This window comes from Poromitra crassiceps, assembly GCF_964638095.1.
Source record: "Poromitra crassiceps genome assembly, chromosome: 13".
Lineage (NCBI taxonomy): Eukaryota > Metazoa > Chordata > Actinopteri > Beryciformes > Melamphaidae > Poromitra > Poromitra crassiceps.
In genome coordinates, this window is record NC_139644.1 from 41,987,944 (window position 1) to 42,008,545 (window position 20,602).

Genomic DNA, 20,602 nt, shown 5'->3' on the forward strand with positions numbered 1-20,602 from the left:
TGTCTGTTCTGCTTTCTCAATGGAAGACATCTTTCAACTCACTGCGAGTGAAGCACGTTTCACATCTGCTGCGCATCTGTACTTCCATCGACGAGCGAGACACTTGCGCTGTTCGATTTCAACACGTCGTCAGGTATTAATTATAGGGCTTTAACGTCGAGTCCCTTCCCCCGCCATCCCCTCCCCTCCCCTCCGTTCGACCGAGCCGTTTTCACGCCCCGGCCGGCAGGACCGTGGACAGCTCCGAGCTCCACCACGCTTCAATCAAGCACATCACGTATTCGGCCACATTTGCCCGGCAGCGAGGGGTCAAGGTGCGACTCATGGATTTGACAAGCAGGCTCCACTGATTTCAAGGTAATTCGTCTCAAAGCGTGCACGATGGATTGTTTTGCTACAGGCAAACAACCCTCATTAATTGGCTTTACAGATGGTCAAAAAGAAATAACCCACAACACTCACCCAAACATCTAGCCTATACATCCACGAATATACAGGCATACAATCACTCGAGAGTAGCAGACCTCTCATTTCCCAATCTTATCAGGTTCCTCTTGTAACATGTTTTGATTATGTTGCTCAACAATTGACCAAACAAGATGTCAGTGTAGGCTATACAGCCTATAGCAAACGATATATGATGTGAAAGCATGGCCTTTGCAGCTGATATAGTGAAGCTGGCTGGTGTGGCTGGGGGGTGGTGTTTTCAAGGCTTCCATTTTGAAGCTAAGATGGAGGCTTGCACACATTTCTGTCTCATCTCTATATGGCCTTATATCTCGGTCCTTATATAATAGCCTACTGGTGAACACAGGCCCGCTTCACAGTGACGTGACTACCGAATGCACATGCCTATGCATTATGCAGAGCGACTGGGCGAGCGATAGGAGCGATCTGACAACTATCGGCATTTGATTCATTGCGTCTATTAATCAGACGGTTGTAGGCTAATTAGCTGACACCGTGGTGGAGATCTTCATTTTCTTCAGCATCATGCATTAGCCTACAGGTTGCTTGTTCAGACAGCCTTGATTTGGTTACACCAGCTGTGTGAAGGAATGTAGGCTATCGGCAGCTACAGTCATGTTGAGATCTCTCATATAGGGCCTATAATAAAACGGTTGATGAATATAAAGTAGGCGATGTTCATTTTATAATCACATTGCATCATATAGCTACTTTTAAGTTAGGCCTATGGGCTATTTCTGGCTGTTTAATGTCTGCACATTTGAGGTTTTGATGGGTTTGTGAATGGCAGAGTTACACACGTTTTCTATACAGTTTTCATTCATGAATCATTCAGTGAAATATGACAATGATCATCAACCTTTCTCATATCAAGCACCCCTGATTTAGTCCACAGTAGAGCCACAGACCCCATCTGATGAGATGTGGTCTCTCTGACCCAAATCTGAGAATATGTTCTATTTGTTAGATATTTTGTAACCTTTAAGTCAGTGAGATCATGAGATCAGTGAGATCAGTGAGATCACGAGATCAGATTGTTTGTGAAAACAAAACCCTTTGTCAGCGTCAGGTTAATGATTTTGTCCAGATTCCCATGGACTGTATTACAGATAGAGAGATAACAGAGAAGCTATATACAGTATATGATCAGAACAATCATTCATTCTACATTCTGTGATTTTTTTTAATGTGCTATATAAATAAAGTGGATTGGATTGGATTGGATTCTCTAATTGTGGCAACTTCTTGGAAATTAAATAATGTTTAAGTTTGCTGCGGGACAACTGGTACCCCCTCAAGGACCTCTGGTGGTCCCTGGACCCCATGCTGAGAACCTGTGCAATAAGGCATCCATGGGGCTTTTGTTGATTGGCTTAATGTTGCATTCTCATCTTCACAACCTTTATGTCATAATTGTAATCATTGTCTCTCTCCTTATGCTATTTCTCATCTTTCCTCGCAGCTTAGGCTTCCTCCCGAAGTGAGACACCTCTGTTCCTCCAACGCTCTTTGTTTGGACCAATCAGAGAGCTCGCTTCCCCCCCCCCCACCCCCACACCCCTCCTCTTCCCTTCCTTCCGCTATCCTCCCGCCTCCCTCCAGGCATCATGGGCACGGTGCTGTCGCTCTCCCCCAGCTACCGCAAGGCGGCGCTGTTTGAGGACGGGCCGGCCACGGTGGGCCACTACACGGCCGTCCAGAACAGCAAGAACGCCAAGGAGGCCAACGCCACGAGCGCAGCAAAGGGCCTCAAGCGCCCCTCCATCATCAGCGTGTTGCCATGGAAACGCCTCGTGGCCGTGTCGGCCAAGAGGAAGGGCTCCAAGAAGCTGCCGTCGGACGGCGGCGATGGGGGGAAGGGCTGCTCGCCGGACGGACACGCGAACGCGGTAGGAGTCGGACGATACATCGATAGATCAATACATCATCAATATCGTATCGTGTATCGATGCGAAATGAAAACATGGATATATAGCGTCATATCGTCGTATGCCTTGTAAATCCAAGGTGATCAAGCATAGATGTGCATGGCGATGTTCATAATTGAAAGGTCAACAGCTCTTTAAGTTAACTGATCAAAATTTGCACTTAACACGTTCACTGCCATTGACGAGATATCTCGGCTTACAGAATCCAACGGTTCACTGCCAATGACGAGATATCTCGGCTTTAAAAAAAAAAAAAAAACATTTGACGGTGGGACGTGGATCAACGCTCCCCACGTCTCCTATCAGCGAACGTGTACAACCCATTCCACGGACCCACTAAGTGGCGACAGTGCTCTCCACACTAGAAAAAGCAGAGCCCAAAACTGTAGGGGAACGCGCGAGGAAACCATTCTCTACTGTAAAATGGATTGGCGAAAACGCTTTCACTTTCGCGCATTATCGCGCTGGGAGCTGGCGGTGGGGGATTCCAAAAATAGACTGGGTGGAAAACACACTTTGAAACACGCAGCATAAAGCCTAGAATCGCACAAAGCTTCATCAAAGCTCTCAAACCCAAGAAACGAGTGAGCCCTATCCACACTCGCTGCCAGGGAGGGAGGCTGCTCAAACTCGCAGCAGCAGCAGCAGCAGCAGAACACTCGCTTGTGACAAATGCTGCTGAAAGCCACCAGACACGCCCACGGAGGGAGGAGTTTGAAGGAGAGGGCGTTCAGAACTATATTGTTTAGATGTCTGATCTCTCACTGATGCCAAAAATAAATGGTTAAAGTGACTGTTCTGCCTGTTTGATTGAATTTCACAAAACTGCGATTATCTCAGCTTTCAGTCTCAGACGCTGAAACCATGCTGTACTCAACGGCTAATATCTACATACCGGTAACTACTAACTCTACAAACTAACGCTTTTAGACAGAGAAAGCACACATTCTATTAGTACTTTTGTGAACTTTGTGTTCACAAAGTCCAAGCAGAAAATAATCCTCGGCTCTTGTAAAATGAGCCAGAATCCTCAAAAAAACCCTCTGGCAGAACCTACCTACAGTAAAAAAAAAAAAGGCTGGCAGTGAATGTGTTAAACATGAGAAATGTGGCACTTTACAGTGAACAGAGGTATATTTTCATATTTTTTTAATTAAAAAATAATAGATTGTTTTTCATTTAAAGGTCTGGAAGAGCTCACAAATAAAATTGTCAAATCATATTTTAGTTGCAGTTTGTGAGTTGATTTAAATGTACATGTAACTGATTGTGTTAAATAGCCATATGATATCGTTTCATATCGATCGCGGGACCCTGAATTTAATTGAGTTGAATCGAATTGAAATCGTATCATGGCATACTTTGTGATACTGTATCAGCAAATATCGTATCATTGTCCAAAGAATCGATATGATGACGTATTGTGATGAAACTTGTGATTCCCCACCCCCAGAACGTGGCTACCGCCAACTCGGCCTCCCGCAGCCTGAAGCTGAAGAAGTCTCAGTCCTGCGCAAACCTGTCGGCGTACTCGTCTGGCAAGGACCCCTCGGCCTTAACCACCACGACCTCCTCCCACCTGCCCACCTCCAAGACTCTGGCCAACGTAGCCGCCGCCGCCAAGAAGAACTCCCTCACAGGCTCAAATGCCGCCGGAACGCCCAAACGCGTCATCGTCCAGGTACTGCCCCACGTTTGGTCTTCAGAGAGGAAATCAACCCAGTTGCCAGAATAAAATGTCGGCCTTGGACGTTTCTAAAATGTGGCATTTACATTTCTGCAAACCTACAATCTCAATGGAAATTTGAAACTAAAAGTTAATTTGAAAATCTTGCCTTTCCAACGTTAAATGTAAATAAAACAACCTTGGTTGTGTTTAGGCAGGTAAAACAACTTGGTTAAGGTTAGGATGATGGTTCAATAACAGAAACATTCAAGATTCAAGATTTTTATTGTCACTCCATGGTACAAGTATCAGGTGTGAAATTCTTGTGCTGTGGACTCCGTTTACAACATAGTACAAATATAACAGGGCATATGAGTGCAAAAACAACAAGAGACACAACAAGCAATAAGGCAGTATAGTGATAAGACAAGTCAGAGACAGTGGCATATTCACTGCACATAGGTGCACATGTCATGTGCATACTTTAGACGTGCTTAAACATTTTAAATTCGACGTATTTGACATACAGGTGCAAATAGCATATTCCTTATTAAACATACAATTAAACATTAGACATACGTAATGGTAGCAGCTACAGTACGGTACAGTACACTACACTACACTACAGTACTACACTATTTGTGTATGTTAAGGAGTCTCGTGGCCTGCGGGAAGAAACTGTTCCTCAAGCGATTTGTGCGTGCTTTTGGAACCCTGTATCTTCTCCCTGAGGGTAACAGGGAGAACAGGCTGTTGTGGGGATGGTTTGTGTCTTTGATGATCTTCAGGGACCTCCTGAGGCACCGCTGTTTATACAGTTCATGCAGATCTGGCAACTCACATCCTGTTACGTGCTGGGCCGCGCGTCTCACTCTCCGTAGCGCCCTGCGGTCCATGGTGGTACAGTTCCCGTACCAGGTGGTGAAGCAGCCAGTCAGCAGGCTTTCAATGGTGCCTCTGTAGAAGTCCGTAAGGATTTCTGGCCTTAGCCCAAATTTCTTCAGGCGCCTGAGTCCGTGTATTCGCTGTTGGGCCTTTTTGACAACAGTGGCGGTGTGGCCGGCCCAAGTCAGGTCCTGGTGGATGTTGACTCCCAGGTACTTGAAGCTGTCCACCCTTTCCACCACTGTGCCGTTGATGGTGATTGGGGGGTGTGCGCCCCCCCCCCCCCCCCCCCCTCCTGTAGTCCACAATGATCTCCTTGGTCTTGGAGACGTTCAGAGAGAGGTGGTTGTCCTGGCACCATTGTTCCAGGGCCCCCACCTCCTCTCTGTAGGCCGTCTCGTCGCCCCCCGAGATCAGCCCCACGACTGCTGTGTCGTCTGCAAACTTCACGATGGTGTTCGAAGTTTGAGTCGCCACGCAGTCATGGGTGTAGAGGTCGTACCAGAAGGGGCTGGAGACGCACCCCTGGGGCGCTCCTATGCTGATGGTCAGTGGGGAGGAGGTGAGGTTGCCCACCCTCACCACCTGGCGGCGGTCTGTCAGGAAATCCAGGATCCAGTCGCACATTGCTGTGTTTAGTCCCAGATCCTTGAGCTTGTGTACCAGCCTGGAGGGTACTATGGTGTTGAATGCTGAGCTGTAGTCCACGAACAAACATTAAGTCTGACACATGGTTGAAATGTAGACTTTGGAAACTGTGGAGATTGAATGTGATAGTGATAGCATCTCTAGTTTCACAATGTGTCATGTCACAGCCCATCATCATCCACAACTGTTTTCTATCTCGAATTGTTTTCCTCGTCATCCCTCTTACATTGTCCGCTCTTACGTTATTATCCTCTCTACCGCCCAGGCCTCCACCAGTGAGCTGATGCGCAGCCTGGGCGAGTTCCTGTGCCGCCGCTGCTACCGCCTGAAGCGGCTGTCCCCGAGCGACCCGGTGCTGTGGCTGCGCAGCGTGGACCGCTCTCTGCTGCTGCAGGGCTGGCAGGACCAGGGCTTCATCACGCCCGCCAACGTGGTCTTCCTCTACATGCTGTGCCGCGACGTGGTCTCCTGCGAGGTGGCCTCGGAGCGCGAGCTGCAGGCCTCGCTGCTCACCTGCCTCTACCTGTCCTACTCCTACATGGGCAACGAGATCTCCTACCCGCTCAAGCCTTTCCTGGTGGAGGCGGAGAAGGAGGCCTTCTGGGACCGCTGCCTGGAGATCATCGAGCGCATGAGCGGCAAGATGCTCCAGATCAACACCGACCCGCACTACTTCACCCAGGTGTTCGCCGAGCTGAAGAACGAGAGCAAGAAGGAGGAGGAGAAGACGCGTCTGCTCATAGGCCTCGACCGATAAGAGGGAGCCGGGAGGCGAGCGCGCTGGGCGGGGTGGATTGCTGGGGTCAAGGCCCGTGGCCACACCCGTCCGTCATGTCTGTAGCCTACATCATGTCTGTAGCCTACGTCATGTCTGTAGCCTACATCATGTCTGTAGCCTACATCATGTCTGTAGCCTACGTCATGTCTGTAGCCTACATCATGTCTGTAGCCTACGTCATGTCTGTAGCCTACGTCATGTCTGTAGCCTACGTCATGTCTGTAGCCTACATCATGTCTGTAGCCTACATCATGTCTGTAGCCTACGTCATGTCTGTAGCCTACGTCATGTCTGTAGGCTACATCATGTCTGTAGCCTACGTCATGTCTGTAGCCTACGTCATGTCTGTAGCCTACATCATGTCTGTAGCCTACATCATGTCTGTAGCCTACGTCATGTCTGTAGCCTACGTCATGTCTGTAGCCTACATCATGTCTGTAGCCTACATCATGTCTGTAGCCTACGTCATGTCTGTAGCCTACGTCATGTCTGTAGCCTACATCATGTCTGTAGCCTACATCATGTCTGTAGCCTACGTCATGTCTGTAGCCTACGTCATGTCTGTAGCCTACATCATGTCTGTAGCCTACATCATGTCTGTAGCCTACATCATGTCTGTAGCCTACGTCATTTCTCCGTTCATTTCAGTTCATTTTCAACGAGAGCTGTCTGTTGTCCGGGTAAGCGCTGTTGACGTTGTCCGTCTCCGGCAGATCTCCATCCGTTTTGACGGACAGAATGTTTCAACCCAATTGAACTTTTTTCTGGAGGGTTTTATCACCGTCCGTTTATACGAGATGTTCCTACTGTTTTTTGTTTGTTTTGTGTTGATTTTTTATCGGTGAACGTTGATGTTCTAAAACAGCCAAATGGACAGAAATCTATCCGTCAATAATTCTGTCCGTTTTCCCGATGGATCAGTGAGGCCATGGTCTAATAGGTGGAGGATGGATGGGTAGGGTAGGGGTAGACGGTTGCAGATGCAGTGTAGCACCACAGCAGGGCAGCACTGTTGTCCGGCGTCTCTTGTGTAAAAACCAGACGAAGAGCATCTGGTCTTGAACGCGGCATTTAAATCACTGCTGTGGACTAATGAAGCACTTAAGCACCAACAGGCTATCAGACGGAGGCAGGAACTGATCTCCAGCAGGGGGGTATTTTTAAAACACGAGGAAGATCAGAATCAGGGTTGATGCGGTGCTGGAGACGCCATCAACCACATTATCTAACACCATTTGATCCTATTAGATTCTCAAGACCGAGAGGCTACTTATTGATATCAAAAGCCCAGCCTGTGCGACAATAACAGGCTAGTGGGAAAGAGATATGATCTTTATGATGTTTTCATTCTCTGCCTCAGGACAAGTGACACACACGCCTCTGTCCAAATCTGATCGTCCTGTTGAAGTAGCTCATATCTTTCCGTCTTCGAATATAAAGGAAAGAAGTCGGTAAATGCCAGACAACATGGCTGTGAACTGCTCGTGTACAGAATTAAGGAACACGGCAACATTTTGGAAGATTCGTAGTAGAAAAATAGTGGGCGCTAGTTAGCTTAGCACAATGAATGGTAGTCAATGGTACGGCTAGCCTACCCCCGTTAATATAAGCAAAAACATAAAAGGAAATACTTCCATACTGCTCACTTGGCATAATCCAAGTGTCCACAAGCCCTGAGATGCCAAGTTGACTTGGAAAGACATCATTTACACCCTGTATTTAGCTGAAATATAGCCATGTGCAGCTGAAACCTCACTTGGGAGTTCTTGCCCCAATGCCTGGCTACAGTGCAGATTTCAGCTGAAAACAGGGTGTAAGTTATTTCTTTCCAAATCAACTTTGAAAAGGGGCTTGTGGAGACTTGGATTACGCCAGGTGAGGAGTATGAAAGCATTTTTCTTTTTCTTTTCTACGTTTTTGCTCATGTTAATGGGGGTAGGCTAGCCGTACCATTGACGATCATTCATTGTGCTAAGCTAACTAGCGCTCACTAGTGGGGGGGGGGGGGGGTATATTAAAGACAGCAGAAGAGGCAGAGAAAGAAGCAGTCACAGTGTGGATCCGGGCATATTTTGCCAAGAGAGAAATTAAATATCCACATGGCATGACACCACTACATATGTGAAGTCTGCACATATGATCACCTGCATATTGACCTTTGACCTTGTCCTGCCCAAGCTTGTTGCACTCACACAACACTGGCTATGTTGACTCTTTAAACACTTTAGGGGGGAATGGGGGGTATCAATCAAGCAAGGTAGAGCCACAGCAAGAGAATCCATCTTGAATTGGGACAGCTGCGATTTATTTGATGGAGTATCAGATTATAATCCATTGGACGCTAAAGGAACAGTAACAATGGCACGGCAGAATAAAACGTTGGTCTTGTACGTGTCTGCAAACCAGGGATATGTAGAATATCAACGTAAATGTGAAACAAAACCTCCAATCTCAATGTAAATGTGAAACAAAAAGGCAGTTAATTTGAAAACCTTGCCGCCTTTCCAACGTTAAACGCAAATAAAACAACTTTGCTTAAGTTTAGGCAAGTAATGCAACTTTTGGTTATGTTTAGGCAATAAAAACGACTTGGTTATGGTTAGGATCATCCTAAGCATCCTAAGCAGCTGTTTCCGTTAAAAGAAAACATGGGGGGAAATGCAATACTGACCAGATATTTAGTGGGGAATCATTGCCTTACTGTTCCCGCTGACCTCCAGCAGTCCATATTGGTGCTGCCCATAACTGACGGCAGAAGAACACTATATACAATATGTGGAGATAACGTTAGAGAGACAAGAAAGAAAGAAAGAAAGAAAGACTTGACACCCAGATTCCTTTTGCGGTTGGCCGGATTACGGAGAAAACAGCCTCTCTCTCGCCCACGCTTTGCACTCCAACACACGGTGCTCATGTCGTGTTCTTCACACCGGGTGAATGAACCGAGCGGTGCTGAGACGTGGAGGACGGCTCGATCACGTGATCCCTCCTGACCAATGAAAAGAAAACGTGACTCGAGGGACTGCCTGCTGCTGTTTGAAGGCCCCACCCACCACCTCGTTACTTTACAGCAAACTGAACAAAAAAATAGAAACAGATTCTCTCCATCCAATCCAGTCCAAACAGTTTGTGTGTGCTGCGCTCCAGTCACTCATCCTGTATCAGAGACTCTCTGCTCCGCTGATCTGACGGCTTACTTATTCACTGAGTTGTGTTGACATGCATGTGTGCTTCGATAGGTTTTTTTTTTGTAGCATGCTGCTTTGTGTTGGGCACATTGTGCCATGCGTTACAGAAGAGACTCCAAACTGCTGAAAACACTAGACTCAGTGATTAGACTCAGTCTGCATAGAGTACTGCACGAATGAGTCCGGAAGTAGCACTTGCTGCTCCGTACGTGTCAACGGCAGTGGGACTTTTGTATGGGGATTTCAGTTAAAAGCATGAAATAAGATCTGTGGTTAAGTTTATGAAACGGTGACGTTTGTGTTCAGCAGGATCATCTTCCCAAACGAGGAGCACTTTGATGACTTTTGAAGTGTAAATGCGTTTGTGGAGAGATCATCTTGCTAAACACAAACGTCACTGTTTCATCAACTTTTGTTAACCACAGACCTTATTTCATGCTTTTAACCAAAGCTCACATACAAAAATCCTATTTCCTTTCCCCTACGCGAACCAGCAGCAGCACAGGGACTTGTGGGGTAAGCCTACGAAGATACGTCATCGATGCGCTACTCTGAGACTCAGAGGCCTTTCTGCATAAAGACATCTCTAATGACGGGAACATGCAGGCAGGGCCGGTTCCAGAACAAGGTGACTAGGGATGCATCCTAGATAGGAAGGGGTGCAGATGCCCGGGCCGCCCGAAAAATTTGACATGTTATTTTACTAAAAATAATGCATTTTACCATCATTTCAGGTAGAATGATACCAGCCAAGCAAGAATATTTCAAGTGCTTTACTGAAATATTTGGACCATATAATGATAATACAATTATCTCAACCTTAAAAGGTTACATATAGGTGCCAAAAAGCCATAAATTCACATCAAAGAACAAAGAAAAACAACAATTATAATTCAAGTTTAAACAGTAAGTGTGCAGCTCAACTGAGCATGCAGACAATTAAAGTAAGGGTGCAATGCGTGCTTTTGCACCCCTGTAAAACCGGGCCTGCATGCAGGGCTGAATCCATTTCAAAGAAATCTACTTGATTTTGCCACTTGACTTGAAGCTCATGCACTTTCATTGCCACTGCATCAGTAGCTGAGAGAGAAATGAAAAACGTGGGCGAGGGAGGGGTCGGGATTCAGGGGGACCCATGCACGCAAAAGTCCAACCATCTATCGTGCACTGTGTGTATGCCGGGATTTCCTCTGCTCTTGGTGCCCTGGGTGCTTAGGGGCCTGAAGGTGGACCTTCACGAAGGAACTACAACTCAAAATACCATCTGTATTGACAGGGACAAATTGTGACCAAATAGACATTTTTATTCTGGCGATTCTCTGGGTTGAGGGAATGCTTTGTGATGTTTGGGGCTTACAAAAACCTCTCAGAACCCCATGGTATTAGGTCCAAACATGTGCGCTGGTCAATGTAAAGCGAAGTGAAAGTTCTTCCACCCGTCCGTCAGCAGCAGTGTTCTTCGTGTTCCCTCTGGAGAGGTTCTTTGCCTTCGTGATGTCACACCACTGAGTCGACCACGCAACCGACGGGGATCATGTCTATGTTCCCCGGGTTCTATGTTCCCCGGGTTCTATATTCCCCGTTTTTCACTAAGAGGGTTCTATGCTAACCTCCCCCAGACCCTAACCCTAACCCTAACCTCTCCCACCCCCCATGCCTAAACCTAACCTCCCTGTGAAAAGCGGGGAACATAGGAACCTTTTTCATAGAAAGGGTTCTATGTTCCCCGGTCCCACAAAAACGGGGAACATAGGACCCGGGGAACATAGGACCCGGGGAACATAGGGATGACCCCAACCGACGTACTGAAGGTACGTACCCTGGCCTTCACAAAGAAGGCCAGAGACCTTGTGCCATATCGTTCTAAAGACTTTTAACCAACCCAGAGACAACAGAACAGAAGTCTCTGACTGCTGAACAAGAAAGACTGTCAGGCGATCACGCATAACCTCTTTCACGTCGCCGCACTGCGTGTCAGAGACGAGGAAGCGACAAAGGACGTGCCGGAGCAAAGATGGACAGCTTGTGAATTGATTACAAGGCGAAAGTGCATGCGGCACTTTGCAAAATGTAAACCAAAATTGGAGTCAGGTCATCGCTGGAGGCGTCATCTGCATTCTGTCAGCAACAGTAAAAATGTTGTGACATGGAGGGGGGGTGGGGGGGGGGGGCATGATACTGCACCAGAGATGTGGATTTTGGGTCTGCAGGAGTTACTCTTGAATAGTGACCATGCAGTGACGACTGTGTGTCTCTAACATGCGGGTGATGTATGAACTGTGGTTGTGTTTAGATGGTGACTGACCGCGCTGCAGTAGGTACTGTGCTGTAAACCATACAACAAACATGTAGCCTTGAACCAGAGTCAGACCTCATGACATAAATATGCACCCGAAGACAGGATCCCGTGGCAAACGTGCTTGTTTACACATCCTTCCTCCGAGCTGTTGCTGAGGGGCTCAACAGACAAGTAGCATTGACGTGAATGGCATTCACAAGATGACTATTGAATAATTAAAATATGTCCTTGTTTTATTTCGCTCCAAATCGTTGGTACAGTAGTGGTCTGGGGTTTGCTGCTCTTTATCATTAATGGATGGACCTGCTTTAAGGTTACAGTGGAAGTTGTTCTGAACATAGCAACGTTTTATTTTGTCTAATTCAATGTCTACACATAAATCAGCACTCGTTTCATGGCAACATCACCCAAACTCTTTCAGACATGTTAAGTGAAGTGAAATGAACAAGGAATTCTCTTTTTTAATCTAATATACAATAGTGATCCGCACCGAATTTAGTAGCTGAAACAAGCAAGGTAGCATTTGTATTGCTAGTGCGCTGCTGCTGCTTAATGCTTACCGCTACCACACCTAGCCTACTTTTATTGTGAAATATGACCGTGTGTGAGGTGTGTCAGCACCGTGTTCATGCGTGATCTCACTTGTGTTCAGGCGTGCACACGTGACTTCGGCGCGAAAACTGTGTTCTTCTGAGCATGTTCAGTTGTGCCGGTTTTTTCCTTTCGATGGAAAAACCATGTTCTGATTGGTCGAATCGCGAATTCGGAATTTGGCAGTGTGCACTCCGTAAGCTGACGCTGCCAGATGGTTTGTTTCACATAAAACACACACACATCACAACTCGCTCAGGAAACCGTTTCAAAGGGCAGACACTTTCAAAAAACATCTGGCAGGTGATTGGATGAACCACCTGTCTATCACATCACGGGCTCGCTCTTCACTAAAGCCCTCCCACAGCTGCCTCTGGATGCTGATTGGTGCAAACCACTGGTGGTTTGGATTCAAACCAACAGATTGCAGCGTGGCTAGATGCATTTGTCATGGGATCGTGATCTCGCGCAAATCCGGTTGCCTCGCAAGCTTACTCCATCGGGTCCCCAGCAGCGCACCCACCAAGTTCAAAGTCCATCAAATGGTTCTGAGAAACAGACAAGACACCCACACACTCACACACACACATGCACGCACACGCACACACTCACACACACACATGCACGCACACGCACACGCACACACACACACATGCACGCACACGCACACACACACACTCACACACACACGCACGCACACACACACACACACACACATGCACGCACACGCACACACACAGACGCTCCCGGAATTATAGTATATATTTTTGAATGAGCTGTTGCTCATTCAAAAACAGTTACAGTATGAAATTGCAGGCCGTGTATTCTTCTACTCAACATTATGTAATTCTGCTATTCAGATTTGACACAGTCTCTTGGGATTTCCATGAGTACACGTGCGCACACACACACACGCACGCAGGCACGCACGCACACACACACACACACACACACACACACACACACACACACACACACACTCACTCACTCAAACTTTTGATATTTTGATTATTCAATGTTTAATACGATGTGGATGCCATCATGTCACTTACTAAAGCAGTCCATAACTGCTTTTTGACAGATACATACAAAGGAAGAAGTCTTAACAATGTATTTCTCTGCGTGAAGCAAAAGAACTGAGGATCAAAGTTGCCTTTCCGTCCACTCCAGTCCTTTCAGCTGTGGACTGAACAATAACGAGAAGGAAGGAAGCGAAGAGAGGGAGCGAGGCAAGGACACTCATCTTCGGAATGAAACTGAACCGCTTTCTGGAATTATAGAGGGAGAACTATTGCTCTCGTCTTGGATCGACTCATAACTATGTGCCATATTTGATCTTGCAACACAAGACAAAAACTCTCGTGTAACATAATTATGAAACCTATGATTATGATGATGATGATGATGACATTATTACAGTTTTCCTTCCTTTTCATGTGTGAATCAAATTGTGTAAACAAGAAACCTTGTTGAACAAAAGTCAAGGCTCCTAGTGTTACTAACTAGAGTAATGATGTAATGAAGAAGAATTTGACCAACTGTTACACTCACTTTATATAAAAAAATCTTTGCAAGCATGTTTTCTTTGTTGTTTTTACCACGGCAGCAGCAAGCGGAGGCATTTTGGGTGAGTCAGTCAGTCATTCAGTCCAGAACACTTACTGGGAACCTTAACTGAGGTGTCCACGTTGGCGCAGAGACATCAAATCTGGCCCACTGATACACTACACGCTTTTCTCTCTACACAATATATAGTCGTGGAATCCATAATCTCTCGACACAGACTTTCGACTTAACCCATGGGTTCCCAGATTGTGCAATCCAGGACAAACCTATAGGCTATAACTAACAATAAAAATATTCTCTCGATTCGAATTAGAGAAACAAAGATTGAGAGTCACTATTCTCATGATCTAATATCTACAGTGTTGGGAGTAACTCATTACAAAAGTAATATAATACATGTAATATATTACTTTTAGCAGTAACTCAGTAATATAACTTGTTACCAATAGGATTTCAGTAGTTATACCAGTTAATTTGTCAAGTAACGTAAGTCACTCTTTTTATTATTATTTTTTAAATCAAAGCACACATTTAAATAAAGATACAACCATTTCCCAATTAAATGTATGCAAATAACCACTATAGATGCCAATAACGAAGGAAAAGGATACATTTTGGGCGGTTTACACTGACTTCAAGATGGTTTAAATTATTTTTCGGGATGGTTCCAGGGTGCCGATGTCATTCTGCTACTGCAGTTATTTTGGTGAAAGTAATGCAAAAGTAATGTAGTAGGTAACAAGTTACTCTACTCAGACTACACAGACTCTACACAGACAGTAATATTGTAAACGTATTACTTTCAAATGGAAGTAACTAATATGTAGTATTATGACATTTTGAAAGTAACTCGCCCAACACTGAATATCAATGACTGGTGTGCTTCTGGTTTTGTTACTCTCTGAAGCTCTCGTGTGCCTCCGCCTCTCTCGCGCAAACAGCATCACACTTTCAGCACCACTCTGCCATGAGATGACTGCACAGCATCCGTCAACACCCTCCCTGCTGCCGAAGAGTCGGGAAGCCATGATTGGATTCCCTCCTTGTCGGGAGCCGTTTCGTTTAATCTGACGAAGCTCCCCAACCCCAAAGCACCACAGTGTCTCTATGTCTGCTCCAAATCCAGCATTATGCCTGCAAGACTGTTGTAGAACCGAGCAACTCTTTGCTGCCCTCCTGTGGGCAGAGTAAGTACTGTCTCTAGAGGTTTAAAGCATGTCAGGCTATCGGGCAAGTCTACACACTTTCATTCCAGCCAATCTCTCTGCACTACGAAGCCTTCAATGTCTACTTGAAATGTAATGTCTCCACTTATCGATTAAAATAACATCATAAAAAGTAACTAGGTCTTATTTGATTCACAGATTAAGATATTTTAATTTATGTTGTGCATGGTTTAAAGTGGAAATTAATGGAAAAACTCCTGTCTCCCTGAAATTTGTTTTTGTTTTTGTTTGTTTTTGTTTTGTGTTAAATAAACTGTTTAGATGTTTTCATATCAATATCAGCATCAACCCAGCTAGATAATATTCACATTGTAATGAACCGAAGACTTTGAGTCAACTATAGGCTACTTTTCAAAGCAAAATACCAGAAATCCAGCACGCTATGCGGTCTCGTCCACCCTGCAGCTTGCCCGCTGTGCGGGCTCGCATACGCGAGCCCGCACAGCATACGCTCGCCTGCTCTATTGGCATGCGCAGCGCACAATTTGCCAACTTCGCATCACTGATGACATCACTCACTGATGACATCACAATTGCTCGAGTGACCATCACTGATCACATCATGGAGTGCTCCAGTGACATCACTCAGCGCACAATTGCTCAACTTGGCATCACTGATGATGTCAGTGAATGACGCAGTAGTGAGAGAAAAGTAGAGTCCGCACATTGCATAAAACCTTCTCCACCCCCTTCCCTCAGAATGATGTCATCCTCACACTTCCAGTTTATTTGTAGATTTACATTCGGTCATGGTGTGACATCATCAGTGACATCACAATTTCTCGAGTGACCATCACTGATGACATCATCGAGTTCTCGAGTGACATCACCGATGATGTAATTACATCATTACTGACCAAAATCATCACAAATCTCACAATGTGGGACCAAAATCGCAGACAGACAGAGCCCACTTATTCAATTTTATATGATGATGATGATGATGATGATGATATGAATTATTTATATTTCAGTTTGATTTATTACTGTATGTATTTATTTATGAATGTATGGTGTAGATTTATGATGCTGCCTGATGTTTTCTATTCATCTGCATGATAGTTTTTCATGCTGTTAACCAGCATCCACCCAGTTGGCAGCTCAAACTGGGACCCCATCCAAACCGGTGACTCTCTGGCGTCTCAGAACTGCCATTTCAAATACACAGAACCAGATGTAAATACACAGAACCAGATGTAAATACACAGAACCAGATGTCAAAGCCCCTGCAGAGTTTGATTGCTCTCTTACTGCAGGTTTGTAGCACCAGCTGGTACCTGTTCAAGTCCTGCTTTCTTCAAGCTGTCTTGTGGAGACGACGATATCAATGCTTTCTTTTTTAGAAGAAAACAAGCGTCCTTCATTGTCATTCTACAAGTAGCCTACAATGGAATGTATCCTCTCTGCATTGAAGCCATCACTGGAGACGTACTAGGCAGTAGGGAGCCACAGCACAGTACCTGCGGACTGGAGGAGCCGGGGATCGAACCACAGACCATCTGGTTCGTGGACGATCTGCTCTACCTCCTGAGCAACATTTTACAGTGTATCTACACCAGGGGTCTCAAACTCAAATTACCTGGGGGCCGCTGAGTGTCCAGTCTTGTCACAAGGGGGCCACTTCATGTAAAGAAAAATGCAACCGTTCGAATTCTCAACATTAACAATGTATTCATTTATTTGAGGGACAATCTATTTTTTACATTAACAATTTATGTGTTTATTTGAGGGATTTTTTTTTATTTTTTTTTAGGGACAATGCACATTACTAAATTAGGCAGTGTTAATTTTCAACTGTCCCTTGGAACTCCAGCTAGAATTAGAACTGATCATAAATGTCACTTGACAGCTCAGTAATCCGCTCTGCCACTGTGTTGGCTGAAAGGCTGATGATGTTGCTTAAGTGACTTTTTTTCTGGACAGACGATAACAGAAGTGTATTGGCCAGAATGACATGAACATTTGGAAACTTATTCAGTGGGTATCTTGCATGTTGCGTTCAGGTGCATGGTAAAACAAAAAACAAAAAAAACGTGGGGACCTGGGGAGGGGGGGGGGGGGGTCCCTGCAAATTGATGAATTGCTAAGACTCACCTATTTCATTTACTACAAGAAGTTAACAGTTAAAAAAAATCAAATGTAGGCTGAGTATTTACCAAATAAGGAGAGAGGTACCAAAGTGTGTGTGTGTGTGTGTGTGTGTGTGTGTGTGTGTGTGTGTGTGTGTGTGTGTGTGTGTGTGTGTGTGTGTGTGTGTATGGGGGGGGGGGGGAGGCATCATAGCATCACCATAATAGCATCATTTGACTATGAAAAGGCCAAGGGATCTATGCTGTTTTCCTCCTCTGAGGTTAGTCTCTGTGTCGCTGTCCAGGGTGCTGAAAGTGCTTCAGCGGCAGCACCGTCACAGACTCACAGTATTTGGACACACAGACACACACGCGCGCGCGCGCACACACACACACACACACACACGCACGCACACACACACACACACACACACACACACACACACACACACACACACACACACACACACACACACACACACACACACACACAGGTTATTCTGAATCAGAGAAGTGAAGCTTTTGAGATGAAATTAGGTTTACTTTATTTGTGGGGGGATTTTAACTGTTGTTTGTATGTTCTTTACTGCCTATTTTATTATAGGCTATGTTATGTGGGTGCTTATAGGCTATAGGACGAATCAGCGTGACGTCACTTGACACCCAGAAATGCGGAACCCCGTGGCAGTTAATAGTATGAGTTGTGCCAAACAAACGTTAATATCTCAAAAACTATACATCACATCGCTTATATTTTGACATTCTGAGTGAGAGCAGAAGTAGCTCAAGAGTTTGATGTATAATATATGCATGTCGTGTTGAAGTTGTGTGAACTGTCGCAGTTTTTAAAATGTAAACAGAACTGGCTAGAGTCCAACATTGAAGCCTTGCGCCACTTGCATGTGCTCCATAGGGTTCCATTGCCGTTGCCACCCAATGACGCGGTTTGTTTACCAAAATGCTGCTTGGCTATCTATGGCTGACCCCTGTATTCTCTTTTGCTTACCGGTTTGCCATTTTAATTGATTTATCTTGTTTTACTGTTCTTTCTGCCTATTATATTTGATGTGTTCGGTTATTTGAAGGCGCGTATGTTCAGGGAGCATAGACATATGGAGCACTGACATAGAAACACTGCCTGCATTCAAAGCGGTATTTCACCTGCTTTTATCTCATAGATATTCATCGATGCCTCTGCCACGTGCCGCACGGCACAGAGGATGGATGAGGAAGAAGAAGAGTGATCTTCCTCCAGCACGTGCGTGAGCAAAGCACGCGCTTGAATCGGCCAATCACAGAGAGAAGCACCGCGGCTTATAAGCCATCATCTTCTGCTCGGCTCTCCGTCCTCCTCACTGTCCCCATCACCGAGCTGCATCACTACCGCAACAGCCAAGATGGCGGCCCGGGTAAGAGACATATTATGTTTTATTTATCCGAACATTTCCACAAATATCCCCGTTTGTCCGCGTTAATTCCCCGTATAGCAAAGAGTGGGAGGAGGGGGGAGGAGTACCGAGGCGAATTACGTGGGAGTGGGACGACCATTGCCAGATATCCCGCGAGAGAAACAAGCAGCCAGCTCTTCTTCAGACCTGCTTTCTCGCGTTATCTGACAACACTGATGTCCCGTATATCTGCATTCACTCCGCTAGCAGTGATCCGGTAACCGTCCGCGCCTGAATGTCACTGCGACTGTTCATTTCCACACGGTGTTTACAGCCGCTACAACCGCGGCATGTGCCAGAAATAATGTACCACCAGCATGACATCATATTAGCTCCACCATTCAGCTCCCCAAAGAGTGCGAAGCACCGCATTAAGCCGGCAGAACGGAGTTAATCCCGGGCACTCTGCTTGTCCTTGAGCCGATCGTACGTGGCTGCGTAAAACGAGGCTTTTGGAAGCTTTTCATGAGCTATGGTGCATTTAATGAAGCTGGGGTGGTGGACACCCGTGTGAAAGACATCACAACAAGTATGATGATGATGATGACGACAGACTAGACTACCGTTTGGCTGTATTGGTGAAAACACTGTGGCTCAATGTTGCTGCTTTTAGATCGAGCCTATCTGCAGTGTGTTTTTTGTTTTTTTTGCCCTAGCCTATTTGGTGAGCCTGTTTTTAGAGTAAGGGCGGGTCACAGAATCTGACGGGTCAACACACCAAATCTGTCAGCACCAAAATGTGTGAGCGCAGACGCAGAGAGGGTGCTTGTTCCTGCCTACAGTAGGCCTACACTACAGTAGGCGTTTGTCAGAAATGTGAGGTTGGTCACACGTTTTGGGTGCAACACGCTGATGATGCTGCGGTGAGAGGAGAGCAGCAGAGTGGTGCTGCGGTGAGAGGAGAGCAGCAGAGTGGTGCTGCGGTGAGAGGAGAGCAGCAGAGTGGTGCTGCGGTGAGAGGAGAGCAGCAGAGTGGTGCATGGCTGCTGCCAGGCTGTGATGATGCTGCGGTGAGAGGAGAGCAGCAGAGTGGTGCATGGCTGCTGCCAGGCTGTGATGATGCTGCGGTGAGAGGAGAGCAGCAGAGTGGTGCATGGCTGCTGCCAGGCTGTGTCCAACCTGTCAATGCCCAGCAGGGATGATGTCAGCTGCAGGTCCAGTCTCAACCTGTCTGCTAGCATCCACACCATATACCCCGTAGTAGTGAGACAGTGTGGGGACGGTGGAGGGACCTACAGGATAGTTAACATCGGCTGATGCTAACCAGAAGGATGCAGTTGCCTTTTATCTCCTCTAGGTTTAGGCTTAGCCTACCCTGCTTGCTAGCCATACTGAGCGTTAGCGCCCGGGGACCCTATTAGCATCTCCCATCAGACAGCCACGCCGCTGTCGCGTCTGGGTCTTAAAACGAGTCCTTACCTGAGCCAGAAACTTGAAGTGAAGACGCTATCCGATGCCTCACATCCTCTTCTTCTAAATAACTGTTGTTGCTGCTTCCAAATTGTTGCATAACATCCACTTTTCTATCGTTGATATCAAAAAAATCCTTGATGCAATACCATTCAGGAAGTGTGGGGGGCAGTAATGTAAAGACAGTGCGTCGCTGTCCGTACCGCCCCCCACACTGATGAGTCACTGTTGCAGTGTTTCTGCTGTCTAAATTGATGATGACGAGCATATTGACTTAAACATTCTCATATGCAGGGTGTAAAATTAACTTTGTTGTCCACCGGCCAAATTACTACTAAATATTAAAATCAGAATCAAAATACTTTTATTCTGGTTCGGCCATATTAGGCTATGTTTGCACATACAAGGAAATTGTGTTGGTGTAGTGGGGGG

General features: G+C 46.0%; 1 protein-coding gene across 5 annotated transcripts; it reads left to right on the forward strand.

Annotated features, from left to right (window-relative positions):
* Nucleotides 1-2,075: 2,075 nt before the first annotated feature.
* LOC310787667 (cyclin-dependent kinase 5 activator 1-like) lies at nt 2,076-6,352 on the forward strand (the record flags this gene model as incomplete). Of its 5 annotated transcripts, none has more annotated exons than XM_083649150.1 (3): nt 2,076-2,363; nt 3,889-4,077; nt 5,861-6,352. In XM_083649150.1, the coding sequence occupies 3 exons, from the start codon at nt 2,076-2,078 to the stop codon at nt 6,350-6,352; spliced, it is 969 nt and encodes a 322-aa protein (XP_083505276.1). The 5 variants fall into 5 exon arrangements, with proteins under 5 accessions (XP_083505276.1, XP_083505273.1, XP_083505274.1 ...); XM_083649147.1 differs by having other exon boundaries at nt 2,076-2,357; nt 3,853-4,077; XM_083649148.1 differs by having other exon boundaries at nt 2,076-2,357; nt 3,859-4,077.
* Between the last annotated feature and the right edge of the window lie 14,250 nt (nt 6,353-20,602).